At 39.8% G+C, this 25,811-nt stretch overlaps 1 protein-coding gene across 18 annotated transcripts in view; it reads right to left on the minus strand.

Annotated features, from left to right (window-relative positions):
- LOC101953441 (carnosine N-methyltransferase) overlaps positions 1 to 25,811 on the minus strand; it is a 48,005-nt gene that overhangs the window by 16,030 nt on the left and 6,164 nt on the right. For 13 of the 18 annotated variants that reach the window (XM_065549422.1, XM_065549421.1, XM_065549413.1 and 10 more), the window contains 2 exons: positions 10,595 to 10,790; positions 9,383 to 9,546 (listed from right to left, as the gene is read on the minus strand). In XM_065549422.1, the coding sequence (XP_065405494.1) occupies positions 9,383 to 9,546; positions 10,595 to 10,790 (360 nt within the window). Of the gene's footprint in view, positions 1 to 9,382; positions 9,547 to 10,594; positions 10,791 to 13,344; positions 13,454 to 13,809; positions 14,253 to 16,165; positions 17,584 to 20,145; positions 20,231 to 24,209; positions 24,317 to 25,811 lie in introns of those variants that run through there. The other 5 variants (XM_065549428.1, XM_005297737.5, XM_024105418.3 and 2 more) reach the window with 4 other exon arrangements.

Raw genomic sequence — 25,811 nt, forward strand, 5'->3', positions numbered from 1 at the left:
GAAACTGCGGAACCTCCTCTATGGCTGCCAAATGGAGGAGAGATTGCACCTCCCAAAGCAGAACTTCCTCATGAGAGTGGTCCCTGAAGAGAGACTGGGAAGTGGCTTGGATAGGGTGACCAGATAGCAAGTGTGAAAAATCAGAATGGGGCGGGTGGTATATAGGTGCCTAGCTAAGACAAAACCCCAAATATCAGGACATCTGGTCACCCTGGGCTTGGAAAAGGGGGGACGGAAATGAACTAAAGGGTGTATTTCAATTCCACTGTACTTAAGACCCACTGGTCTGCAATGATTTGAGACCAAGCATTTGAGCAGGTACATAGCAGGCTGGTAAACAGAGGGGTAGGACAGGTTGGCATGATGGAAGGTGCTATGCTGTCCTTGACATAAACATCAAAATATTTGCTTAGAACTCCTAGTCTGTCTGGATGAGCCAGAAGCTGCTGCAGAAGAAGGGGGAAGTCTCCAATAACCTCTATTCTTTTTCCTCGTTGGATCATGGTGGTGAGGAGTGAAAGCAACTAGTGAAGTGGTTCCTGAGGACAAAACTGCTTTTAAATGCCCTAATATCAGGTTATGCAGCCTGTCAGTCTGCTCAGAGAAGAGCACAACCCTTCAAAAGGAAGGTTTTGTATGGTCTGTTGGATCTCGAGGGAAACCTGGCGACTGGAGACATGAACATCTGTGAATCATAATGGCTGATGCCGTGACCCTAGCAGCAGAGTTGGCAGTGTCCACCCCCACCTGAAGTGAGGTTCTAGCCACTAATTTACCCTCTTCAACAAGGCAAGAAATTCCTGTCTCACATGCTCTGGCCATCTGTCTCTTTTTAATATACCATACCCCAGAAGTTGAAGTCCTAGCACCCTAACAATCCCTGCAGTTAGCAATCCTGAAACGCGGGCCAACCATCGAATAAAGCTTTCTGCAACAGGTCAAGATTTGTAGCAGCCTTTGACTGCAAGGTAGACAGCTGTTGCCCTTGGTGCTTTCTCATTGGTGGCTGAGACCACCAGCAACTCCTGAGAGAGGTGGGTGTAGAGGTGCTCAAACGTTGGAGAGGGCTTGACAAAGGTCTGGCTGGGATCATTTAGTTGGGATTGGTCCTGTTTTGAGGACTAGATAACCTCCTGAGGTCTCTTTCAACCCTAATCTTCTATGAGGGTACATGATATCTGCGCTCAGCTATATACATATACACACAGACACACACACACATATATATATATATATATATATATATATATATATACACACACACACACACACACCTAGAGAGAGAGACACCTATCTCATTGAACTGGAAGGGACCCTGAAAGTTCATCGAGTCCAGTCCCCTGCCTTCACTAGCAGGACCAAGTACTGATTTTGCCCCAGATCCCTAAGTGGCCCCGCTCAAGGATTGAACTCACAACCCTGGGTTTAGCAGGCCAATACTCAAACCACTGAGCTATCCCTCCCCGCCCACTGAGCTATCCCTCCACTTACTTTGATGTGGGGGAAGGAAAGATAGAGTCTGCCACAGAACCTTGGTGGGCTCCAAGATAGCTACATTAATCAGAGTGCCACCCAAGAAAGTCTAGCAGTTGCTAAAATGTCAATCAGCTTGTGGGATATCATGCAATCCTCTTCCACCTGGATATCCAAGGCAGAAACCACCCTTTTTAAAAGGTCCTGGTGGGCCCTACAGTCATCCAAAACCACTGCCTCATCAGGTAATGAAGAGGCCAAAGCCATAATTGGCTGAGGTGGAGCCTCCTCTGGCCTTTCAAAAGGAGAGTCACCTGAGCAATGTCTTCCTGCATGGTACTGAGCATCATACTGGGCACGGACTCCTGGTGTATTTAGTGGGATGGTTCTTAACACCTACTTGATGTCACAGAAGGGGGTGGGCATGGAGAACACCCAGACATCAGTAGGAATCCCAAAGCGTTCCAGGATGGCCACTGGTAAAGCCCAGGAACTCCAATTACAACAAAGAGTGGTAAGCCCTCAGAGGGAAACGGCAAGGTACACGATATGACTGTGAGACGTATGAGCAGACCTTTTAGTCTGAAGATAAATCAACCTCTTCTGACCAACGAAGGCTGGGGAGCTGATCCTGTTGGTGCCTGTGATCAGCGTTGGGAGCCTGCGGACGACAGTACTGGAGAAATCATCGCTGGCTTTCCTCCTCACAGCACTGTATGATCAGACATTCAGATATCCAGAGATGCCCACAGTATTGAACACAATATTGTAGTAGCTGGCAAAGTGTGACCGGCAGTTGTCGGTACCATCTTAAAAGACATCTGTACCATGAGCAACACCGGTACCTAGAGGCTGAACAAGTCCCTTCTCGCAGCAAATGCCTCCTGAGTTGATGGCACAGGTATAGCCTCCAGTTGGTGGGTTGAAGCAGACTGCACTGATTAGGTCGATAATGCCTGTGCAGGAGTCGATGGTCTCAGCTTCAAATTGACTATTTCCATTGTCTGCATGCCTGCCAGCCTTCAGTACAGGGGATCTTCCTTTCACTGACGTTGAGTCCTTGGAGGCCAACTTACAATGTTTGTCTTCCTCAGAGATAAGAAAGACAATCAGTGCTGGGACTCAGCAAATACAGGTGGAGCACTCCTCACTGAAGCCAAAGTGCTTTGGCACCCATTCAAAGCAGGAAGTCTCTGAGATGGTGGGAGCAGAGCTGACTATCAGGAGAAATTAAAGTCTGGCCTCCCTGTGTTTCTTGGTTCTAGTTTAAAGTCCCTGCAAATTTGACACCAATCCCGACATGCAACTCCCCATCACGCTTCAGGAAACTTGGGGGGGAGGGTGTCTCTCACTAGCACTGGTTTCTTGCAGGAGCGGCAGTGCTCGTATCCTTGTGACTGAGGCATGCCTTGGCAATGGTAACAGTACTCAGAACAGGAACTGAAGTGTTTTAAAAGATAAACACTAAAAAGAAAATGTAACTATCACTAACTAACACTATAAACTACTAACCTATCAGTGCCAGTAACAAGGACTGGGACTAAGGCAGAGATGATGTACTCCATCCAAGAACTAGAGTGGTGGTGATAGAGATTTTGAGGAAATTCCTTGCACCTAAGTGAATGAGCTCTAGCCAATGACTGGACTGATGTTAGCTAACTTTTAAGGATTAAGCATTTCTTCAGTCCTTGGATTGTGAGAAATTGATCTCTATGTGCCACTGTAAAGGTGGAGAGAAATGTCATAAAATGAAAGAGAGGATAACATAAGAAAGCACAAATCTAGTTTGTGGACAATAAACAGGATAAAGTGAACTGTCTCAGTGCATTTGTTTTCAACCTTCATCATGCTTTTGCATAAGAATTATTGTGAGTTACAACTTACTGAGACACAGAAACATATCTTTGTATTATTTGTTATCACTAGTAGCTATGTGATGGAAGCTATGATCAGAGGTCTGGACCAATGAAGTGGAGATTTTTCAAGGTTCTGGAATTAGGAATGTATATAGGCAAATATAAATAAAAAAATGCATTACATGTCCAGGAGGACTTTATTTTATGCAACTTTTCAAGATGTGTTGGCTATTTTATAGACAATGTGCCAGATTCTACGCTGATCCTTTCAGAGGAAACACAGAATGCAAGATACAGCTCAAGAGGACTGGAGGGGCAGAGGTGCTTTTATTACATCCTTTCATCTCCTGGATTTTGGGCTGCTCAGGATACTGGAGTGACTCCCTGAATAAGAGTATGTCCTGCCAATGGAGCTGTTCTGCATCCCAGAATTACAGGTATAGCGTGTCATCAATCCCTCTCTTGCTCTTTGCATCACCACTCTGCCACACAGCATGATCCTATAATGGGGAACATTTAGAATGGCAATAGAGGGCCACATAGGTTTGCACTGCGCTAAAGGAATTACGTATGGGCCACAGTGAGGGCTGGAATCTGGCCCAATGTGAGACTAGAAAACATTGAGTGCATGGAGCTATAAACGAGCTGTCAATGTGGCTTGGGCATTTCTTTAAGAGATAAAATATGAAACCAGCTATGTCAGATCCTCCTGTTGGTTGTCTAGACAACTGTGCTACCTTATAGAACTCCCATCCATTTTATTCTTAACACTGAAGTGTGTGAACCAATACAAATTATTCTAACTAGGTACTGCATGTATAATTCTAGCAAAACAAATTTAAAAGAAACTAAACGGTGACTCATTGTATCCTGACAGTTCTCATATTGACAACCGTTCAACTTTGTGTATATATTCCCCATAACCACATTTGACATCTAGGTGAATCTGTTGACAATACCAAGGAGTCCTTGCGGCACCTTAGAGACTACATTTATTTGGGCATAAACTGCCACAAGGACGCCTCGTTGTTTTTGCTGATACAGACTAGCAAAGCTACTACTCTGAAACCATTCCTTAAATGTAATTTTCTAGGTGAGAGGTCACGTTCATACCAGAGAGTTTCATCCTCAAAAGTGCACTTAGAGTAGACCACCATAAAAGAGAATTCCAGGACGACACATGGCCATGCTTGAAAGTTTAAGAGTTATTAACTCTGTATATAGTTAGATAACAGTCCCATTTTCTAAGTCTAGCCAGAAGTTTTACCCATTGGTATGATCACAAGATCCCATGGCTGCTTTTCCCATTAGAAGCAAAGATAAACAAATTTTAATTTTCAGCTTCCAACATCTAAGATTCCCACTCCCCAATCGTCTATAACCAACTCTGATGGGAGGAAAGGGAAACACCATCTGCCCCATATTAAACAGCAAGAGTACCTTAAACACTGCACTCTGCTCAGATGGGGCACCTTGCATTCCTTTCCATATCTTAACAACTTGATGCCTCCTGTGAAGGGAATCAGCTGTTCCCCACCAACATCCAAAAAGAGAAACCAGGTTAGTAATATCCTTTTTTGCCATACAAGTTTCTTTTTCTACACGGTGGGCAAGGATGTTGGGAAGAGAATACTACTAGTAAACTCCAAAAATAGATGAACGTACAAAATGGGTACTACTCTGTACTGCATCTGTTGCCCCAAAGAGGCATGATATTTTGAAGCCAGAGGGCTTCCAGATTCTAGCAAATATATCAACCTGGATATGAGCATAGACATGATATACTAAAGAGAGAAATAAATGTATTATGTAAGCACCACTCACATTTCCATCATTGAGCATTTAAACATAGCAAATTCTTTTAAATTACTATAGTATGCATTAAAGAAATCCCACGTATAGTATTAAAACATAGAAAAGATGTTTGTGCTTTTATTTCACAGAAACTCAGCTGAAGTGTAACTGAGATATGACTGAGTGGCCTAAACTGAACCAATGGTTAGATTATTTATAGTGACAGCTAAAGGGACTAAAAACAAATGCCAGACATCCAAACAGTATTTTAGAACAAATATCTTGGTAATATAGATACTGGGATGGAAGTGATATCAAATATTTTGTCTGGTAAGTTAAAAGAAATAACCCTTAAAACAAGCATGTATAGTTGTCAACTGAAGTCAATCTATGCCAGGATATTGCTTCCTTCATGCAAGTGTAAAGTTTGACTTGAGTTTGTTGATCACAAATCAAAGGTTTTGACTTTTACTACTTCAGGCATACAGTGTTAAGACCTTGAAATACAGCTAGCTTTTCCATGGCCAGATTAAAATTTTTGAAAATTTTAACCTGAGTTCTGAGGGTTAATTTTTAACATTAAGACCATTACTCTTAAAATTATTTGAATACAATCCCTCCTTTAGCTCTGCATTGAAGACACATCTGTACAGAAATTTCAATTAACTTGCAGTGGCTGATCCAATTTATTTATTTGTGAATTTATTTAGTGCATCTGTTCACACTCACTCAGAATATGTGTAAAACCTGAATCACTTACAGTTCAAACACAACATGATTAATCCAATTCACAGAGCACTTCTGCCTTAGGAAAAGCCAAACAAAATTAAGATACTTGGAGAAAATTGAAGCTTATTGTTTCACATACTGTGCTAAAAGTATACATTGGATTGAATTTTGAAGAGTGCTAAGGGCATTCAGCACTTTGGAGAGTCTTATCCAACATGTCTTGTTGGAAAAAGTTATCTAGGAGTAACAGCTTTTTCTAACTCATAGTTCAAGATAGGCTTTAGTCTGAAAAGTCTACATATCTGTTTCTAAGCACGGTGAACAAATAATATACTTGCACCATAAACATTTTATAAATACTTATATCCAGCTAGTCTCGTAAGAAATGAGGAAAAAATCTAGACTTGAAAAATTTACTCAGAACTGCTTTTACACATATACCACTTTAAAATCATTAGGAACAATTTTACTACCTGGCTCAATGCCAATAAAAGATGTTTTCCATCTTTCTTTAACTTCACTGTCCTCTAAATATGCCCTCAGGCAAAAAGCCTGGTCAGATAGGCATTGCTATTCTGCATTATCTAGAGTCTGAGTGGTCTCCAGGTGCAGCTTTTTGTAGAGCACATTACAGTAATCTAATGAGACAAAGCTATTATAACTATGCAAGGTCCACATCTAAAAAGAAGTCATGATTTGCTAGCCAAACATAGGTGGGAAAGCAAGAAGATACTAACTTGCTCCCATAACCTGAAGAGGTAGAGGCAAAGAGCCACATAAAGGAAAAAATTAGGATTCAGAATTCTAAAGTAAAAAAATTCTCCTACCTCAGTTTTTGGGCTCAAGTCCATATCTTTATTGTATTTCAAAACTATGGTCAGCTACAGTTATTTTATACTACTAAGCAGTTTATTCTGAATATGATTTCTTCACAGTTACATATTTTCCTCTCGATCAAAGCCATTTGACATAAAAACATTAGTCATGGCTCCACAGTTAAGGTTTGGGGGAGTACTGCATTTGAAACAGAGACTTAAGTGGCATTATGAATGAAGAACACATTGTATCTTCCCCAAAATTAAAGCTCTTTCTCGAAGTACAGAATGAATAAAAAGTTTTAAAATATTTTTTAAGCAAATGTTTTTCACTATTTACCAAATTTAACATACATGGATTCATAAGTAACTGCTTTCACCTGTGGGTTACAAGTCAAAAAAGATTTAAATTTTCTTTTACATCATTTTTCCTGGTAGGCACAGTGCACTTAAGATATCTGAAGTGAAAAGCTTAATAAATATTCTCCACCTTTCATCCAATTTGGCTTTCATATAGAAAACTGCTTCAGAGTTGCCATTGCAAATTCAGTTACAGGAACTGCAAGTCGTTTTGGGAGTAACACACCAGCGTAGCCTGCCTACAAAGCAAAACTAAAAGAGGGATTCCATAAAGCCAAATATAAAAAACTTGTTAGCCTTTAAGGCAAAGATTTGTCTTACACAGAGGCTCACATTTCACAAGAAAAAGCCACTGACAATATTGATGCTTGAACTGCACTAACATACCTATGTAATGTAAAACGATATAATAATACATAAATATCCGCAACAAAGGGCGACTTTCTATTTTTATCACTCATGAAAATATCTAAACAGAAGATAACTTTACTTAAATGTATAAAAACTAAACTTACTGTACCTTTTCTATAAGAGAAGACATTCCTGAATGCCTTGTATCTAACAAGGGAAGAGTATTCAAGTTATATTTTTGAAAGTGCTATACAAATCTCATCCTCCAATGAAATCTTAGTGGGCTAAGTCAGTGGTTCTCAAACTTTCCAGACTACTGTACCCCTTTCAGGAGTCTGATTTGTCTTGTGTATCCCAAGTTTCACCTCACTTAAAAACTACTTGCTTACAAAATCAGACATAAAACTACTAAAAAGTGTCACAGCACACTATTATTGAAACATTTCTTTCTTTCTCATTTTTACCATATAATTATAAAATAAAGCAATTGGAATATAAACATTGTACCTACATTTCAGTGTGATACTTGAGCCTGTTTTTCACGTCTGAGCCTTGTCTGAAGCCTGAGCCACAGGCAGCAAGGGTTGCAGCATGTAACTTAGTTTCCTGGGGCCCTCTGTGGCATGAGGCCCCAGGCAACTTCCCTGCTTGCCACCCCCTAATGCTGGCCCTGCACTTGCGATACCTTTAAACCCATCCTGTGATTCCCCTAGGGGCTGCAACCTCCAGGTTGAGAAACACTGATCTAGATGAGTTGAATATGTGTACTCCTGGTTGAGAACCACTGGGCTAAGTGCTGCAGTAACATTTCACCTCAAGACAAGTCAAACCAAAAAGATTTGCTGATCTCTGTAGCTTGGATGTTTGACCGCATCAAAAACACTTTGCTGTCTGTAATGGTCGGCAGTATCTACTGCGGAAAACCAAATGACAGGTAGCAAGGAGTATTTATAGGCCAGGCTGGAGATGAACTGTTTGTACTGTATGAGGAAGCTATTGGCTGTAGCAAGCTTAGGCTCTAGCCAGAGCTATCAGTCCTCACTTTTATAAACACCAAGTTCACTCACAAATGAAATTAAAACATAAGTGTCAGTGCTGGCCACTGTTTTTCCTCATTAAAAGAACCTCTAAGTTTAAAAGTGAAATGATGTATATTTATGACAATTGCACTGATTTAATAAGTAACAATCATTTATATTTATATTCTTAGGACATGGATTTCACTAATGAGTAGTTTTTGTTGTTGTTTCTCATTTTTACTACTATATTACTTTTGATAAATAAATTTGCTCTTTTTAGGTTGTTACCATATCAGCATTTATCCTACCTTTAGACACACAGACATGCCTTACTTTTTGTCAAGTGACTTATCAAGATATACACACAAACAGATGAAAGTGTTACAAGATGCATTGTATCTTGTGTCTGAAATCAATATTGGGCCTAAACATTTGTAAACAGGATTGCAAATGTAATAAAGCTATAATAGGGGTGATAGGAACCTTTTACTTCTTTCCTCTCTCACCAAGGATAACCACATTTTAATTCCCCTTCCCTTCAAGGGATCATATACTATGGCCTCCTCTTGAGCTGAGGCAAGGTGGACATGGATCCTACCACAGCACTCATAGCAGCTGCCAAACTTGTTGATTCCTTGTATTGTGCTGCTGTAGGATCACTAGGCTTAACCATATTACAACTTTTTGAACTCACATAAAAATATATTTAGACCTATCAATATTGGCCCACAGAGAGAGAATACTTAATTCTGTTTTATTATTTCTAGGTTTAACGTTTTGTATTCTACTGTACTTCCCTACCATACAAGCATTTTTTGTTTATGCAATTAACCCAACGCTATTTGCACTTATTTTAAAATATTTTTAAATTCAAGCTTTTTTTCCCCCCCAACCACTCTCTACAAACTTTTTACAAGTGGCGTGCAATGTGGAAGACCTATGTATTTTCTCTTATAATAAATCTTAAAAACAAAGCACTATTTACCATCTCTCTTTTGGAAAGTTCTTTACAATTTCATTAATGATTGGCTGGTAGCAGGAATCTCTCTCAGGTTTCCCCGTTTCACTCCAGTCTCTTACAAACTGTTTCAAAGTGGACTTTAATTTATCCATGTCAAACGTTGAGGCTGGCACAATCTTCCCATTTTCCTGATTAAAGGGCAAATAAAAGTTAGACAAAATATAAATCCAGAAATTTAAGACGTCAAACAACCTTAGCTTTGAATACTGAAACAGACATGCTGTAGCAGCTATACGGGTGGTTTAGTTGATAAAGCACTCGCCTCTCACCTCTGGGACCAGGGCTCAAATCCAGCTTACAGTCATATATGAAATGAGTTTGGTGGTATCAGCTCAGCCCTCAATAGACCAGGGTCCACATCACAAAACCAATATATAATATAGCATAATTCAGCACAACTGGTAGTCCTTATTCAGGAAAGGACAAGGGGTGAGCTAGTATGGAGACCGAACAACCTCTCACTCTGAGAGGGAGGTCCCTCCAGGTCATTGATGAGGCAGCATGGAGAAGCTCACACTGGAGCTGCCCAGAACTGTACCCAGCCTATGGATACAAAAAAAAAAAAGAAGACTTCAGTTTCCGTCACTGCCAGTCCCTTAAGCTTCATAAGTGTAAAACTTCATTAAAAAAAATAGATATGGCATACTAAAAAAAGGTAGATCAAGTAGGGGGGAAATTATGATAAAATTGTACAGAACTATAATACCACAAATAGTTAATTTACCTAAAACACATAGGTGATTAAGAATGTTGTAAACTAATGTACTACAAAAACACTATTTATGATCAATGCAGCCAAGTGAAAAGTCAACCTTAGAAAAATAACTTGGGTAGAGTTAGAACTCCATTGGAGTTCTATCATACTGATCTGTTACTAAGAGTACTTACTGACAACTTGCCATAGCAGACAAGTACTGTTCTCCTGAGTGATTAACTGTACCTCTATATAGAAAAAATAGCCAGAGATGCCTTTATTGAAAAACTATACAATATAATTCATCAGGCCTATAAGACATGCAAAGGTTGGGGGCAAGGTAATTAAGCAAATATGAATTCATAAGGGAAGTGGGGAGGGACAAAAGAAATGGAAATCTGAAGTGAGAAAAAGAAATATAACTAACAAATGTACAGAAATTTTTACTTCTGAAATATGAAAAGAGTCCAATTTTTACATACATCTTCTCCATATTCTTTATTTTCAAACATATGTTTGCACTCGTTCACAATGGTCTGTAGGATCTCTTGATTATGATCAATGCATTTCCGAATCTTGTCCAGATGAAGAAGAAATTGAGGAAGTAGGTTTTGTTGGTTAGCTGGGAGGGATCTAAACTGTCTCTCTGTTCTGTTCACTTGCTCATGCATATTAGTTCTAGAAAATAAAAAAGTTAAGGTCTGTCAGTATTTAGCGTCAACTATAAATGCAAAGAACCCACATTTGAAGATACTCCAGATTACCGCTATTATAACTTCTCCATCTTTACTCAAAAAACCTTAGATCTCATTACACAATGATCCTCTAACCAAGCCAAAAGACCTCAATTCCTAAGAATTTTATAGAGAATGTGGTTATTTTAGACTGCAAATTATGAAGCGGTTATCTATTCCCAGATCTGTGCATGTTAGCATCACCATCAATGGCACTGGTTCACAAACTGAAGTCTACATTGGTTTGAATACCATTAGAAATTCACGGAAATAGACTGATTGGACAAACGGTTTGAAAATATCACGCTTTTAACTGTGCATTGAAACAGTAAAGAAAATAATATTAAAAGAGTATACACTATGCTGCATAAGACACAAGGAACTCACTTCACTTTTAATATCACTGTACGGATTCTGTAAAGACTTCTCCACATGCTTACCTTTTCACACTGAACAGTCCAATGAAATCAACAGAACTACTCACAATATGGAAAATTAAGTATGTGGATAAATCACTACACAATTGAGGCCTTAGTTCTTTACCTTGAGCCACTCGTTAACAGAAAAGTTAAGAAGAACAGGAGTACTTGTGGCACCTTAGAGACTAACAAATTTATTAGAGCATAAGCTTTCGTGGACTACAGCCCACTTCTTCGGATGCATATGCATCCGAAGAAGTGGGCTGTAGTCCACGAAAGCTTATGCTCTAATAAATTTGTTAGTCTCTAAGGTGCCACAAGTACTCCTGTTCTTCTTTTTGCGGATACAGACTAACACGGCTGTTACTCTGAAACCTGAGAAAAGTTAAGGATGAACACAAATTTCATTGTAACTACATAGGATAATGTTGCTGTTTTCATTTTAAATTCTAATCTGTACACAATTTTCAAATCAATGTAATTTAAGGATATTCTATAGCAAGTTTAAGAACATAAGAATGCACATACTGGGTCAAACTAATGGTTCACCTAGCCCAGTATCCTGTTTTCTAACAGCTTCAGATGCCAGATGCTTCAGAGGGAATGAATTTAGGAGGGCAATTTATCGAGTGATCCATCCCATCGTCCAGTCCCAGCTTCTGGCAGCCAGAGGTTCAGGGACACCCGGAGCATGTGGTTGCAGCCCTGACCATCTTGTCTAAAAGCCCCTGATGCACCTATCCTCCATAAACTTATCTAATTATTTTTGAACCCACTTATACTTTTGGCCTTCACAACATCTCCTGGCAACAAGCTACACAGGTTGACTGTGCGTTGTACAAATCTGCAGCTATTAATTTCACTGGGTGCCCCCTATTTCTTGTGTTACATGAAGGGATAAACAACACATCCTTATTCTCTTTCTCTACACCATTCATGATTTTAGATACCTCTATCGTATCTCTCTTCTAAACAGAACAGCCCCAGTTTTTTTTAATCTCTCCTCACAGGGAAGCTGTTCCATACCCCTAATGATTTTGTTGCCCTTCTCTATACTTCTTCCACTTGTAATACATCTTTTTTGAGATGGGGCGACGAGAACTGCATGCAGTATTCAAGGCATACCACAGATTATGTTTTTATTTGTATATGCGCATATATACACACACACATATGCATTATATATATATATATATATATGCATTAGGATATTTTCTGTCTTGTCATCTATCCCTTTCTTAATGGTTGGCTAAGACAGTCATATAGACATTCAGTCCTCTGAATTAGAACTCACTTCATTCACAGTTTACATGGGTATCTAAAACCGCTCATTTAATATTTCTATGTTCAAGCATTTAGATTGTTAAAGAGACACCCTTTAATTTCAATAACCTCGTAAGGTTTATAAAAATAAAGCTATTTGAAACATGTTTTATTGACACTAGTTATTAAATATGGGGCGCATTTCAACTCAATCTGGTTAAAGCTCTTTGAAAGGAATTGCAAAGGAGGTGGTCCTATAATTTAAAGATCATGTATGGCACCTAACATTGTCCAAACGAGACAATTGCACTATAATGGCCCCAGCTGTTTACAATTGAAATATAAAAAATATAATGTGGATCATAACATCCCAACTCTGTTTCATGTATTTAAACTTCCTAAAAGGTTCTAAAGTGACAGAACATATATGATTTCCAAGATAATGTCACAAGCATGGCTATAAACAGTTGCTTTCTCTAGATCAATTAGTTTTAACCAAAAATAAATGATGTTCTCCTCTGTTCTACACATTCGGTAGAAAAGTATTTTTGAGGCTTTCTACTCCAGCTTATTATTTTTTGAAGGGCCATAAAGCACTTTTCTGGTAGGAAAACAAGCTCAAAGTTAGTTATATCCTTCAATGTCAGTATTGAATACAATGCTGTTAACCGGCCTTGGTTTTGCAGTGTTTGCATAGTCTGTAAAGTTCAATCTCAACAGTCTAAAATAAATGTTCATTAATAATTATGTACTTTTACATTTATTATCCAAAACTCAATCAGGTTCATTTTAAAAACAGAAAAACGTACTGCTTACTTCATCTCCCCTAATTAAGCAACTTTGCCTTAAGAGGAAGATATGAAGACCCTTCAACACCACTTCAAGTATTTCTCCAGCTAACAAAGAACCAGCTTGACCAACATGCCCTGCTATCACTTCTGTACATGCACTCAGTTCCACTTCTAAATAATTTTGTATTTCCACAGTTATAAGAGAAAAACTAGAAAACTGTCATGGGGGGGGGGGGGAAGGGGAGAGATGGGGAGAGCGCACACACACACCGGTGGCGGGGGTGCATGGGAGGAAATGGGCAGAAAGGTTACATAGGCAGTGATTTCCTGGCTCCACCTGGCTGGTTTCTCGGGGGCAGGGGCCTGGGAATTGGGTAAGGGGGTCTCGTCTCTCAGCCTCAGGGGGAGCCGGCCAGGGTCGGAGTCTCTCGGGTTCAGGAAACCTGGGGGGAGGGGTCTCTAGTCTTCCGCGGAGTAGGGTATCGGTTACCCGTAGTATCGGAAGGCGTTGATGATTCTCCGGAAATGCTCCCCCTCCAGCCGCTCTTCCTCCTCCTCCTCCATCCTGCTCACCGTCCCCTGCTCCGGCTGCTTTCGCCTGAGCCGCTCGCTGCTGAACGGCACCTCCCCGTCGTCGCAACCACCCCGGTCTCGCCACGGCCGCTGTTCCCCTCCATCCCCCTCCCAGTCCCCCTGCCGGCGCCCCCGGAGCATCGCCGTGACCGAGGTGTGTCCTCCTCGCCTCCGGGCCGCGGCTGCAGCGAGAGCTGCGCCTTCCAGGACAGGCCGCACGCGGCCGACAACTCCAACGCTTTCCCCGCCCGCTTCCGGCACGAGAGAAAGGCGCACGCGCCCCCCGAGTACTTGCTTTATATGACGCGAGGACACCGCCCTCCAACGGCGATATACAACGGGCATGGCCCGCGCAGCCGCAGAAGAGCCCGTCCGACCCCTCCTACCAGCCAGTGAGTGATCGTGAGAAAATGCGGGAAGAGAAGAGTCAACGGCCTAACCACGAACTGTCGCGGGGGGGAGGTGTCACCCCTCCCCTCTACTGGCAGGATCCAAATCTGCTTCTTCACCGTGTGGCATAGATACCGGGGGGTCCCGTGCAGCCCTGACCGTGAGGCGTGGGGGGAGCCTGGCTGCAGCAGTAACGTTCTCACTGGCCAGAGAGTGTAGCACGGCCCGCCCCAGGCAGGGGGAGGTAGGCGACAGCAGGGAAAGGGGCAGTAGTTTGTAACGGGGGGGGGGGGGAGAAGATGAGTCAATGGTGGCTATTTTTCCATTGAAAAATATGTTTGAAGAGATGCCATACCTATATGTAAAGGAATAGGGCACCAGGGGCAATTTCCCCCTCTCACCAGGAGTGGCCAAGCCCTGGGAAAGAGCTTGGTTGGATAATCTAAGCCCTAGACCCAGAGCTACAGCCACTCTTTTCTTAACCTGTGTACTCTAATTTTTAAACATTAGCTCTAATAAAACATTTAAATCTGTATTTCAGTAACACATACATTGTGATAGGCACTATAACACTATTGGACTCTGCTCCTTTTTAACTCCAGGGCAAAGGTGCTGTTAATTGCACTGGAGGGAGTCCTGTCCTGGAGCTGGTGAGTGCTAAGGATGGGCCATAACACAAAAAAGTAAGAGCAGACAGTGTGTGAAGAAGGAGAGTCATGATTATAATAGGTGGTAATGACGATGGTGAGGGGCAGCCACACTAAAGTTCAGCATCTAGTTTAGATGAAAATGAAGGATGCTTCTGGCCACTTGTTCTATTTTATATTAACTATTTTTTTAGCACCATAGGACTTGAGCTCCTGCAATAATACAGCAAAACACTACATGTTACACAAATGATAGTAAATGATACACAAATGATATCTTTTGGGATATTACTATAGCATAGATATATTTTAAAAATATATAAGAATATGCAGGAGTACAGAGGTGTCTAAATAAGATCCCTCAGACAGAAAATCTGAGAATAGAAGGCAGATAACTAACTGAGGTTGGAGTTAAGGGTATCTGCGATAGATACTTTTTTTCTAAACTAGTGGCCCTCAACCTTTCCACACTACTGTACCACTTGCAGGAGTCTGCAATGTCTTGCGTATCCCAAGTTTCACTTCACTTAACTACTTGCTTACACAATCAGACACAAACACTAAAGTGTCACAGAACACTATTACTGAAAAATTGCTTATTCTCATTTTTACCATATAATTATCAAAGCAATTGGAATATAAATATTCTTACATTTCAGTTTACAGTATACAGAGCAGTATAAACAAGTCATTGTCTGTATGAAGTTTCACTAGTTGTCTGTACTGACTTCGCTAGTTCTTTTTATGTAGCCTGTTGTAAAACTAGATAAATATCTAGGTGATTTGGTGTACTCCCTGAAAGATCTCTGCGTACCCCCAGGAATACGCAAACCCCGGTTAAGAACCACTGATCTATAGTAGAATACATTGTATTGTAAAGATATCTTTAAAATACAGCTCAAATCTATAGATGTATCAAGGATCATTGCTCTTAAGGATTTAAAGTTAACTAACAGGTTATACCTATTTCTGTATTACCTTCTCCAACCACTGTTAGGAATAGAACCCAAATCTCTAAGACAGATAAAACTGGGATTGTTACATTATAGTACAGTACTTATACCCCAGAGCCAGAGATAGAATCTAGGATTTCTGTGCATCAAAAATAAGAAGTTTCTGGCAAGTATCAGCTAGTTTAATACATACTTGCTTTGCTATCATGTGACTGCACACCTCCCTGCAAAATAAACATATTTTATATATATATTTAAAGCCATTTATTGTTCCTCCAAGCCATTTGAGAAAACACAATTAGAGTATATTTTATTTGTTGTATAAAATTGAGATACAGAAATTCACATTAAAAAGTATTTCATCTTAAACATATTTCTACATACACTTACACTGCTTCTGTTTTAGTAGATCACCACGAATATATTTTCTGCTTACTATTAACAGTCTTAATATTGCATTCATGATCAGACAGTCAAGATGGCTACCATATTATAGTTGTCAGGCTAAAAATATCCGAACAAAAACACATTTCTGTGCTACCAAAATGCCTGAAAGTGAACAATACTAGAACTTTTAGGGTTGGAAGGACCCTGTAGTAGGTTATATGGTTTGCACCTTTGGTTTGAGTAGAATTAAGATATCTAGACAATCCTCAAAAGATAGTTTGTTTTCAAATAGTTTTAAGTCCTCCCTGTGTGTATTTATTTATTTTTATATGACTGAGAAGCTGGTACTATTCCTTAGCTGATCTAAACCATATAATTTTTCTGTTCTCTAATCACATTTCTTTTTTTAAATTTATTTCTAATTAATCATTTATGATTAATGAGAATCTTATTCTTTCCTTCTTCTCTTTTGTACCATCTTTTGTGCATGTCAGCCAGAATCTTTTACAACTCAAAACCTTATTTTCCAGGCTGCACATTTTTCATCCTGTTACTGTTAACACATCTGAACCACTACCAACCTCTCTTCTTATCCTACAACTCTTTCTAATAGCCTAGTAGTTGCTCTTCAGATTATCTATATCCTTTCCATAGTGCCCCAAACAATACACAATACTCCAGCTGCATTCTAACAAGCACCATGTGAAAAAGGAAGAATTCTGTTTCTGTTCTCAAGTGCAATACCTCTATTTACATACTCCCAAAATGGCTTTTGCCTCTTTAACCACATCATGTCATTTAATACTCATATTTAATATCTTATGAGCTATTACTTCTATTTTTCCCTATATTACTAACGTGCAATCACTTTGCATTTGTGATTTTCAATTCCAAAAATATTTTACTTGGATATAAAATTGTGCACATAGCGTATACCTATGAAAGTATATTTATGAAATATCCAAGGCTATATTTCCATACATTAAAGTAATTTTCAAATTCCTTATATTACATGATTAAATATTAAATCAGGCTTAAAGTTTGTCACAGGGTTACAGATGCCACTCTGAGCAAGGCTATCACTTTAAAAATACTGCACTAGTCTACTGGATGACCTATACTGTTCATCAATATTTATAAAGTCTAACAGAAATAGCAGTCACTACAGTACAATATGGATTTGTATAAACTGGTGTTTCGGATGTACATACAATAGATTGGGTGGATCACTTTGCCAGAAACCATAAAATTGACCCTGAATCCATACTGGAAAGAATTCCCACTTCTCACATGGTTTTGCTGTGACCTGCTCACCTTAAAAAAATAAAAGTAAAGATATCAGTTCACAGATATTAGATGGCATCTACTATATGTCTAATCACAATTCTTGTCACCTACCTGAATCTCAAAATATGTTATTCTTTCCCTCTATGCTCAAATCTTGTCAAACCTCAATTTTTTTGCTCAAAGTAATATGTTACCACTTTCTCTCAAAAACTTTCAAATATATCTCTTAACTCTGCAAAGTTATCCAGCAATTGATCTATCTGTTCCAGATCTGAAGCAGTTGTAAAACAAGTGTTTACATTTAGTTTGTATATAATCTACATTAAGATACTAAACGTCTCTCTCATTCATGAGGATATGGCACATATACACAATATCATTGACTGTATTTTTAATTATTTTTCCATTTAATTTTTATTTTTCAATTAATGTTAACCTGCTTCACTGTGAATAGCTGGTATTTATGATGACCTTCTCTGCATGCCTTTTATGAATGCTATGTATTGGCACAAACCATAACCAGGAGTTTTGTTTGGCTGGGCTTTTGCTACCTCATTCCCCCCCCTCTCTTGTTTTATATATATTTTTAATAGTAAAGATCAGCCACAACTCTGTACCCAGTTATCTATATCATGTAGTGATGTATTTCAAAATTTAATTTAAAATTCAAATTGTAATGGATTTTGAGTTACAAAATAAATGTATAGACAGACCAGCAAGATCTATACATTCACTACACTGCATCAGTATCAAAGAGGTAGTAAAAGCATGGCACATGTTATACACCAGGGGTTCTCAAACTGGGGGTTGGGACCCCTCAGGGGGTCATGAGGTTATTACATGGGGGGTTGCGAGGTGTCAACCTCCACCCCAAACCCCGCTTTGCCTCCAGCATTTATAATATATTTTAAAAAGTGTTTTAAATTTATAAGGGGGGGTTGCACTCAGAGGTTTGCTATGTGAAAGGGGTCACCAGTAAAAAAGTTTGAGAGCCACTGTTATACACAGTAGGAAGACCAGACTTATGGGATCAACTATTAAGACACAAGCTTTGCTTTTTCTTTCAGATAAATATGCACTGATTCTTCCACTAGAGTTCTTTTTAAGAACCAGTGGACATATTCTTTGACAGACTCCAGTTAGCTTACTGCTGCAACTCATTTAACTACTGCTTAATTTAAAAGAAGAAGAAAAAAAAAAGAGCTGTGTGTATGCTTCCTAATCTAAATAAACAAAAGGTGGGTTAACTAAAATTCCCTCTAATGATTGTGAAAATTCAGTAGAGAGAAGAAAATCACCCCAAATAGTGTGGAATAGGGGATTAGGAAAACCAGATTTATTAAATGTTCTGGTTCTTCAATATTTAAATCATTATTTGAGAGCCTTCCTGCACAGGCCTAATTGCTCCACTTAGGAAAAGCAGATGTTTGAGAATCTGGGGGAACACTGTAAAAAGGTTATTCCCAACATGCAAGCACCAACAAGAGAGAGCAGAGAGGAGATCTAAAATGATAAAATAACTCATCCTTTCAGTGCGGTCAAAGAACCTGGTCAAAATCCAGCTTAAACAGAGTGCCATAAGGTCTCCGCTGACCAAGCAGCGCCAACATGAGCTCAGTTTTTAAAGTTTTACTTTAAAGCCCACCCATAGTAAGTGATTAGTATATTCTATTGCAGGGGTAGGCAAACTACGGCCCATAGGCCGGATTGCCCACAAGTTCCCACTGGGGAATGGGGTCTGGGGCGCTGGGACTCGGGCCGCAGCACACGGCTCAGCCCCACATCAGGGGCCGCAGCACACCACTCAGCCCTGCTCTGGCGTGCTGGGTCGGGGGCCACAGCACACGGCTCGGCCCTGTTCTGGCACTCCGTCCGGGGCGCTGGGTCGGGGGCTGCACCACGCAGCTCCCAAAAGCCATGGCATGGCCCCCTCCGGCAATTGGAGCTTCAGGGGCAGTACCTCTGGATGGGGTAGCGTGCAGAGCCTCCTGGCCGCGCCTCTGCATAGGAGCCAGAAAAGGGACATGCCACTGCTTCTGGGAGCCACTTGAGGTAAGCGCCGCTCGGAGCCTGCACCCCTGAGCCTCTCCTCATGCCCCAAACCCCTTCCCCAGCCCTGATCCTCCTCCTGCTCTCCAAACTCCTCGGTCCAAGCCCAGAGCACCCTCCTACACCCCAAATTCCTCAGCCCCAACCCCACCCCAGAGCCTACACCCCCTCCCACATCTCAACCCCAATTTTGTGAGCATTCATGGCCCACCATACAATTTCTATTCCCCGATGTGGCCCTCAGGCCAAAAAGTTTGCCCACCCCAGCTCTATTGGTATACCACAGAAGGATGAAGGGCTAAGCAAATACTGGTGTACTTGGAATCTATGGTTCCAGAAAGTCCAAGTATTTTAGATCTAAGGTTCAGACCACAGCTACCCTTCTATTTTTTTAGCTTTTTGCTTCCTATTTAGACAAAATATAAGAGTTTGTAACACAGGACGTCAAATGCTAGGTATTTACATTATCCTTTAATATTGGCATAGATTTTTGTTAATGAGTTCCCTTATCCTGTTCCAATTTCCCATAAGATGACTTACTTTTTCCATGTTTCTAGCTCCCGTACTATATCATTATAAACATATGAAAAGAGGTCTTCCTCAGATTTTGTTCCATCCAAATAAACTGAGAAAGAAGGGGAGAGAAAAGTGGTCACAATATTACTAATTAAATTAAACTATAACTTCCTATAAATTTGTATAGGACCCAGCAAAATCCCAAATGGCATCTGTAGGTGCTATCACAATAGAAATCAAGAATACTTCCTTTCCTCTCCCAATATCGCTTAAATAGAAGTCCATAAATAGGGGATCGATCCACCCAAAAATACCAGATTCTTTTTAAAAAATACATAGTCCATAGATGTCCCAAAAGGACAGAAATCCTAGTTCTATGATAAGCTGAGAAATTCAGCAGAAATTTTCCCCTGTAAGGGAAAGCCCCTCGGTGAAGGAGGTTGGAAACCATTACTGCCAGAACTTGTACAGCCAACCAGAAAGTGGAGAGTTAATGCAAATTAATATTCTTCTGTGGCCCACTATGTATGTAATCTTTAGGACCTCCAGCTAGGTTGTAATAACTCTCCTAATGGGAAGAGGATACGATGATGAATGTGCTGTAATCTCTAATACTCCTGGTTGTTTAGGTTAAAAATAAATATTATATATTTACTTTATTTATTTATTTGAGCGGGGCAAAGACAGATTCTTTGTGCTATGCATGCTCTTTTATTACTTTCCCCATCCCTAAAGGAAATAATGACAAACACGACAAAACTGTTTTCCCTACCCAACTATAAATATGGATTGGTTGATGAAGTCCAGGTCTATATTAGAAAAGTATAGATATATTGGCAGATCCCCCTAGTGTGGACGCACCCTATAAAACTGGCAAAAAAGTGCTTATCCCAGCAAAAACACTTATGTCAATATAATGGTCTACCTGCAAAAGCCCCAGTGTATAGAAACACTGCAAAAAGAAAAATCAAGTCACACCCCCAACTGACATTGCTATCGCAGCAAAAAAAATTCTAATGTAGATCTGACTTGAGGAAAAGTTGAATATGGCTCCTTCATTGTTCCTTTTTGCAGGACTGACATTTATTCTGTCATTAAAAATAATAATAATAATAAAATCCTCACCAGACAGAGTATTTGAGAGATTTTGAGAATGCTGATTTGAGTCTCTCAGCATCCTTCTGCAGCCCTCTGTTATCTGAACATGTCAAATTTCACTCTAAGCAGGGTTTGTTCTGGACAGTATATGGATGAGAACCCTCTGAGGAACAAGAAACACTCCCACTTCAGCCAGTACAATACTAGGCAATTCCTCAGCATAGCGTTAAGAGGGCAAGAGGATCAACAACGAAAGGCTGGGATTGCTGCGAACAATATCATACACCCAGGGTTCCTAAATTATCAGGGCTTTGGGCACCACTAGCTTCATTTCAAACAGTTGAACCTCATTTTCTCAGATTGCTGAGTAAGAACACATGTTGCAGGTGGTTATTTAATAAATTCTTCCATTCATCTGGAACCCTACATTCATTCTCCTCTTCTGTTTTCCATAAAAGATCCAGATTTCTGGAAATAGTCCAGCATCTCCTAACTACAGAGTGGGTATGTCAGTCTCCCTGGGCACAAGATACAGGTTTCTACTCAGTTTCATAGTTAAACAAAAAAAACCAAAGTCCCATAATTCAGCCTCTCATTCAAGAGAAAAGAGCAGCACTCCCAAAAAGGAACACAAGAAAGCAGATTCTCCAAGGGTTAAAAAAACGATACTACAGACAGAGTAAAAGTTTTTTTTTCACTTTTAAACAACAAGCTTTAAATATAACAGCTAGCCCAGTTTTGTTGTCTTTTTTAAATAAAAAAGCAAAGATTCTTTGAGGCAATAAAATGGAATAAACCATTCCCAGAGAGTAGTTATCAATGGTACACAGTCATGCTGGAAGGGCATAACAAGTGGGGTCCCTCAAGGATCAGTTCTGGGTCCGGTTCTGTTCAATATCTTCATCATAATTTAGATAATTGCGTAGAGAGTACACTTATAAAATCTGCGGACGATACCAAGCTGGAAGGGGTTGCAAGCGCTTTGGAGGAGAGGATTAAAATTCAAAATGATCTGAACAAACTGGAGAAATGGTCTGAAGTAAATTGGATGAAATTCAATAAGGACAAATGCAAAGTACTCCATTTAGGAAGGAACAATCAGTTACACACATACAAAATGGGAAATGAATGCTTAGGAAGGAGTACTGTGGAAAGGGATCTGGGGGTCATCGTGGACCACAAGCTAAATATTAGTCAACAATGTAACGCTGTTGCAAAAAAAGCGAACATTATTCTGGGATGTATTAGCAAGAGTATTGTAAGCAAGACACAAGAAGTAATTTTTCCACTCTACTCTGTGCTGATTAGGTCTGAACTGGAGTACTGTGTCCAGTTCTGGGCACCACATTTCAGGAAGGATGTGGACAAATTGGAGAGATCCACAGAAGAGCAACAAAAATGATTAAAGGTCTAGAAAACATGACCTATGAGAGAAGACTGAAAAAAATTGGGTTTGTTTAGTCTGGAAAAAAGACAGAGGGGACATAACAGTTTTCAAGTATGTAAAAGGATGTTACAAGGAGGAGGAAGAAAAATTGTTGTTGTTAACCTCTGAGGATCAGACAAGAAGCAATGGGCTTAAATTGCAGCAAGGGAGGTTTAGGTTGGCCATTAGGAAAAACTTCCTAACTGTCAGGGTGGTTAAGCACCGGAATAAATTGCCTAGGGAGGTTGTGGAGTCTCCATCATTGGAGATTTTTAAGAGCAGGTTAGACAAACACCTGTCAGGAATGGTCTAGATAATACTTAGTCCTGCCACAAGTGCAGGGGACTGGATTAGATTACCTGTCGAGGTCCCTTCCAGTTCTATGATTTTATCTGTAAATCATCAGGAGGGGTTACTTCTAACAGGGCCCCAACTAAAGATTATGTATGACTATGAGTCCCATAATTCCAGTATAATCCATTTGAAAGTGACCCAAAGGAACAACTATTTCTGAATATCAGAGGGGTAGCTGTGTTAGTCTGAATCTGAAAAAAGCAACAGAGGGTCCTGTGGCACCTTTAAGACTCTGTTAGTCTTAAAGGTGCCACAGGACCCTCTGTTGCTTTTAACTATTTCTGAGATGATCCTTCAAGGCTTTTTTTTTTTTTTTTTTTTTTTTTTTAAAGGCAGTTTCTATTCCCTCCCCCATCCCATCTCTCACACGCTCACTGATTTTGAAACATGTGCTTCGGCTAATTCACACACTGATTTTGGCACAGTTCATCATAGTAGAGAGCCTGTAAGAGGCTCTATATACACCCGATACACAGGGCCTTGCACTCTCTCTTGTCACGGGGGTGAATTTCACCATTAACCTTTTCGATAAATATAAATCTTTAGTATGATATTGATCAATAAAAGAAAAGAATTTAACACCTGATCATGAACAGTGTTGAGCATGTCTAACTGCCATTCAAAACAAGCTGAAGGTGCTCAATGCCCATCGCCTTGCAGGAAGTGCTCTTCATGTTGCAGGATCAGGCTCTAACAGCATTATTAGTTTGGCATTATGCAAACTTCCCTACATAGCTCCACCAAAGCACCCAAAATCCTGACATGTCTCATGTCAGACTGTGTAGTGCCTTAGCAATGTGTACAACTTGGAGCAATCTATTAAACTTATTCCATCTAAGATCTAAATCAGGATTGTAAACCGCATTCTAATGCATCAACCCAATGAGCCATACAACTCCCCAGAATTCTTCTAGTTAACCACACACACACACACACACACACACACACACACACACAAACTGGTTTGTCACATGGAGTTTAGGAATCACTAGTGAAGGTGACTAATACATTTTTGTTTATTCCTATAACTCACAAAGGTGGGTAATCTCTACAAGATTTTCTTGCATGAAGATCACTTATCTATGAGCAGACAATAAATGCATTTAACACTGCTGCATAAATGCCAAAAAAATTCTGGAAAAATAGAGTGATTTGCAAAAATCACTACTTTTAATAATTTTTATATATTTAAAGATTATGTATACCATACCGATATTATTTTTATTTTCTTCCATTTCCCTTTTATGTTTCAAATACATAGGCCATACGTGTCCATCGAAGTATCCTGGTGGATCTGCCGGTTGATAAACTCTGGTACTACAGAAAAACAGATTTGCTTTCCTGTGCAAGTTTTACATTTTTTTCCCCTGGTGTGCACTCATATACTCTTCATTGTTTATTTAGTAAGAATATCTATCCAAAATAGTAAGAGAGGGAGGCTATCTGCTGGTCACAGCACAGGAGACTCCTTAGTTATAACAGGATTTAGCATATTGCCCACGTGACCTCCATCAAATCACCTATTTCTGCCTATCGTTTCAACTACAAACTGGATAAGAGCAGATTCTTATTGAAACAATGTTGCATCATAATTAAAATTCATTGCATAAGTAAGTTACATAAGAATATACAAAATACAAAATCTGCTATCACAGATAATATTTTTCACATTGGTCTAAATTCTGAGAAGTGACTAGCGATTTTGGTTGCTCAACTTGCAATACCTTAGAGCACTGGCTCTCAACCTTTCCAGACTACTATGCCCCTCTCAGGAATCTGATTTGTCTTGCATACCCCAAATTTCACTTCACTTAAAGACAACTTGGACTTGCTTACAAAATCAGACATAAAACAATAAAAGTGTCACAGCACACTATGACTGAAAAATTGCTTACTTTCTCTTTTTAACCGTTATAAAATTCATCAATTGGAATATAAATATTGTACTTACATTTCAGTGTATAGTATACAGAGTGGTATAAACAAGTCATTGTCTGTATGAAATTTTAGTTTGTACTGACTTCGCTAGTGTTTTTTATGTAGTCTGTTATACAACTAGGCAAATCTCTAGATGAGGTGATATACCTCCTGAAAGACCTCTGCGTACCCCTGATTGAGAACCACTGCCTTAGAGGGTCTGATTTTCAGAAGCGCTGAGTATCCACCTTTTGATGATTTAACTCCTTTAAGGTCTCTTAAATTGGGCTCCTAGAACGAAAGGCACCAAAAATCTACTAGTCACCTTTCAAAACATAGGCCATTATGAATATGGGAATTCTGCAATCAGTGAACCAGATTCTGACCTTAGCTACATTTGTGTCATTCTAGAATAAAGTCATCAACACCAGATTTGCAACAGTAACTGAAGGCAGAAAGGGGCCAATATCTAACTCAAATAATACGCAATGTAAATGCATGTCAACTCTGCCACTGAACAGCATTGTGGTGGCACAGCTTCTTGTAGCAGAAAGAGTAAACACTGTTTCTGTCCCCTCTTAAACAATGCTTAAGTGCAACTGTACTGTAATTAACCTATATTTTAAGTTCCTTGGACAAGGAGCTTTTTTCTTTGTGTCTGTACATTGGCAGTCTGAACAGTGAGTGGTGTCCCCATGCACAACTACAATATGAATAATAAACAAGGGATGGATCTATACATTTGAGGGTTACAGATGCTGTTTGAACATCCCTGGGAACCACAAAGGCTCTACCCTCAGGGATGGAATAGTAACAAGGCGAAGCTCACTACCTCAGCAATAGCAAGATCACAAGAAGGGACTGAGGAGAGTCAGCAGACTCTGCTCTGAGTTGT

Source organism: Chrysemys picta, chromosome 6, assembly GCF_011386835.1.
Source record: "Chrysemys picta bellii isolate R12L10 chromosome 6, ASM1138683v2, whole genome shotgun sequence".
Taxonomy (NCBI): domain Eukaryota; kingdom Metazoa; phylum Chordata; order Testudines; family Emydidae; genus Chrysemys; species Chrysemys picta.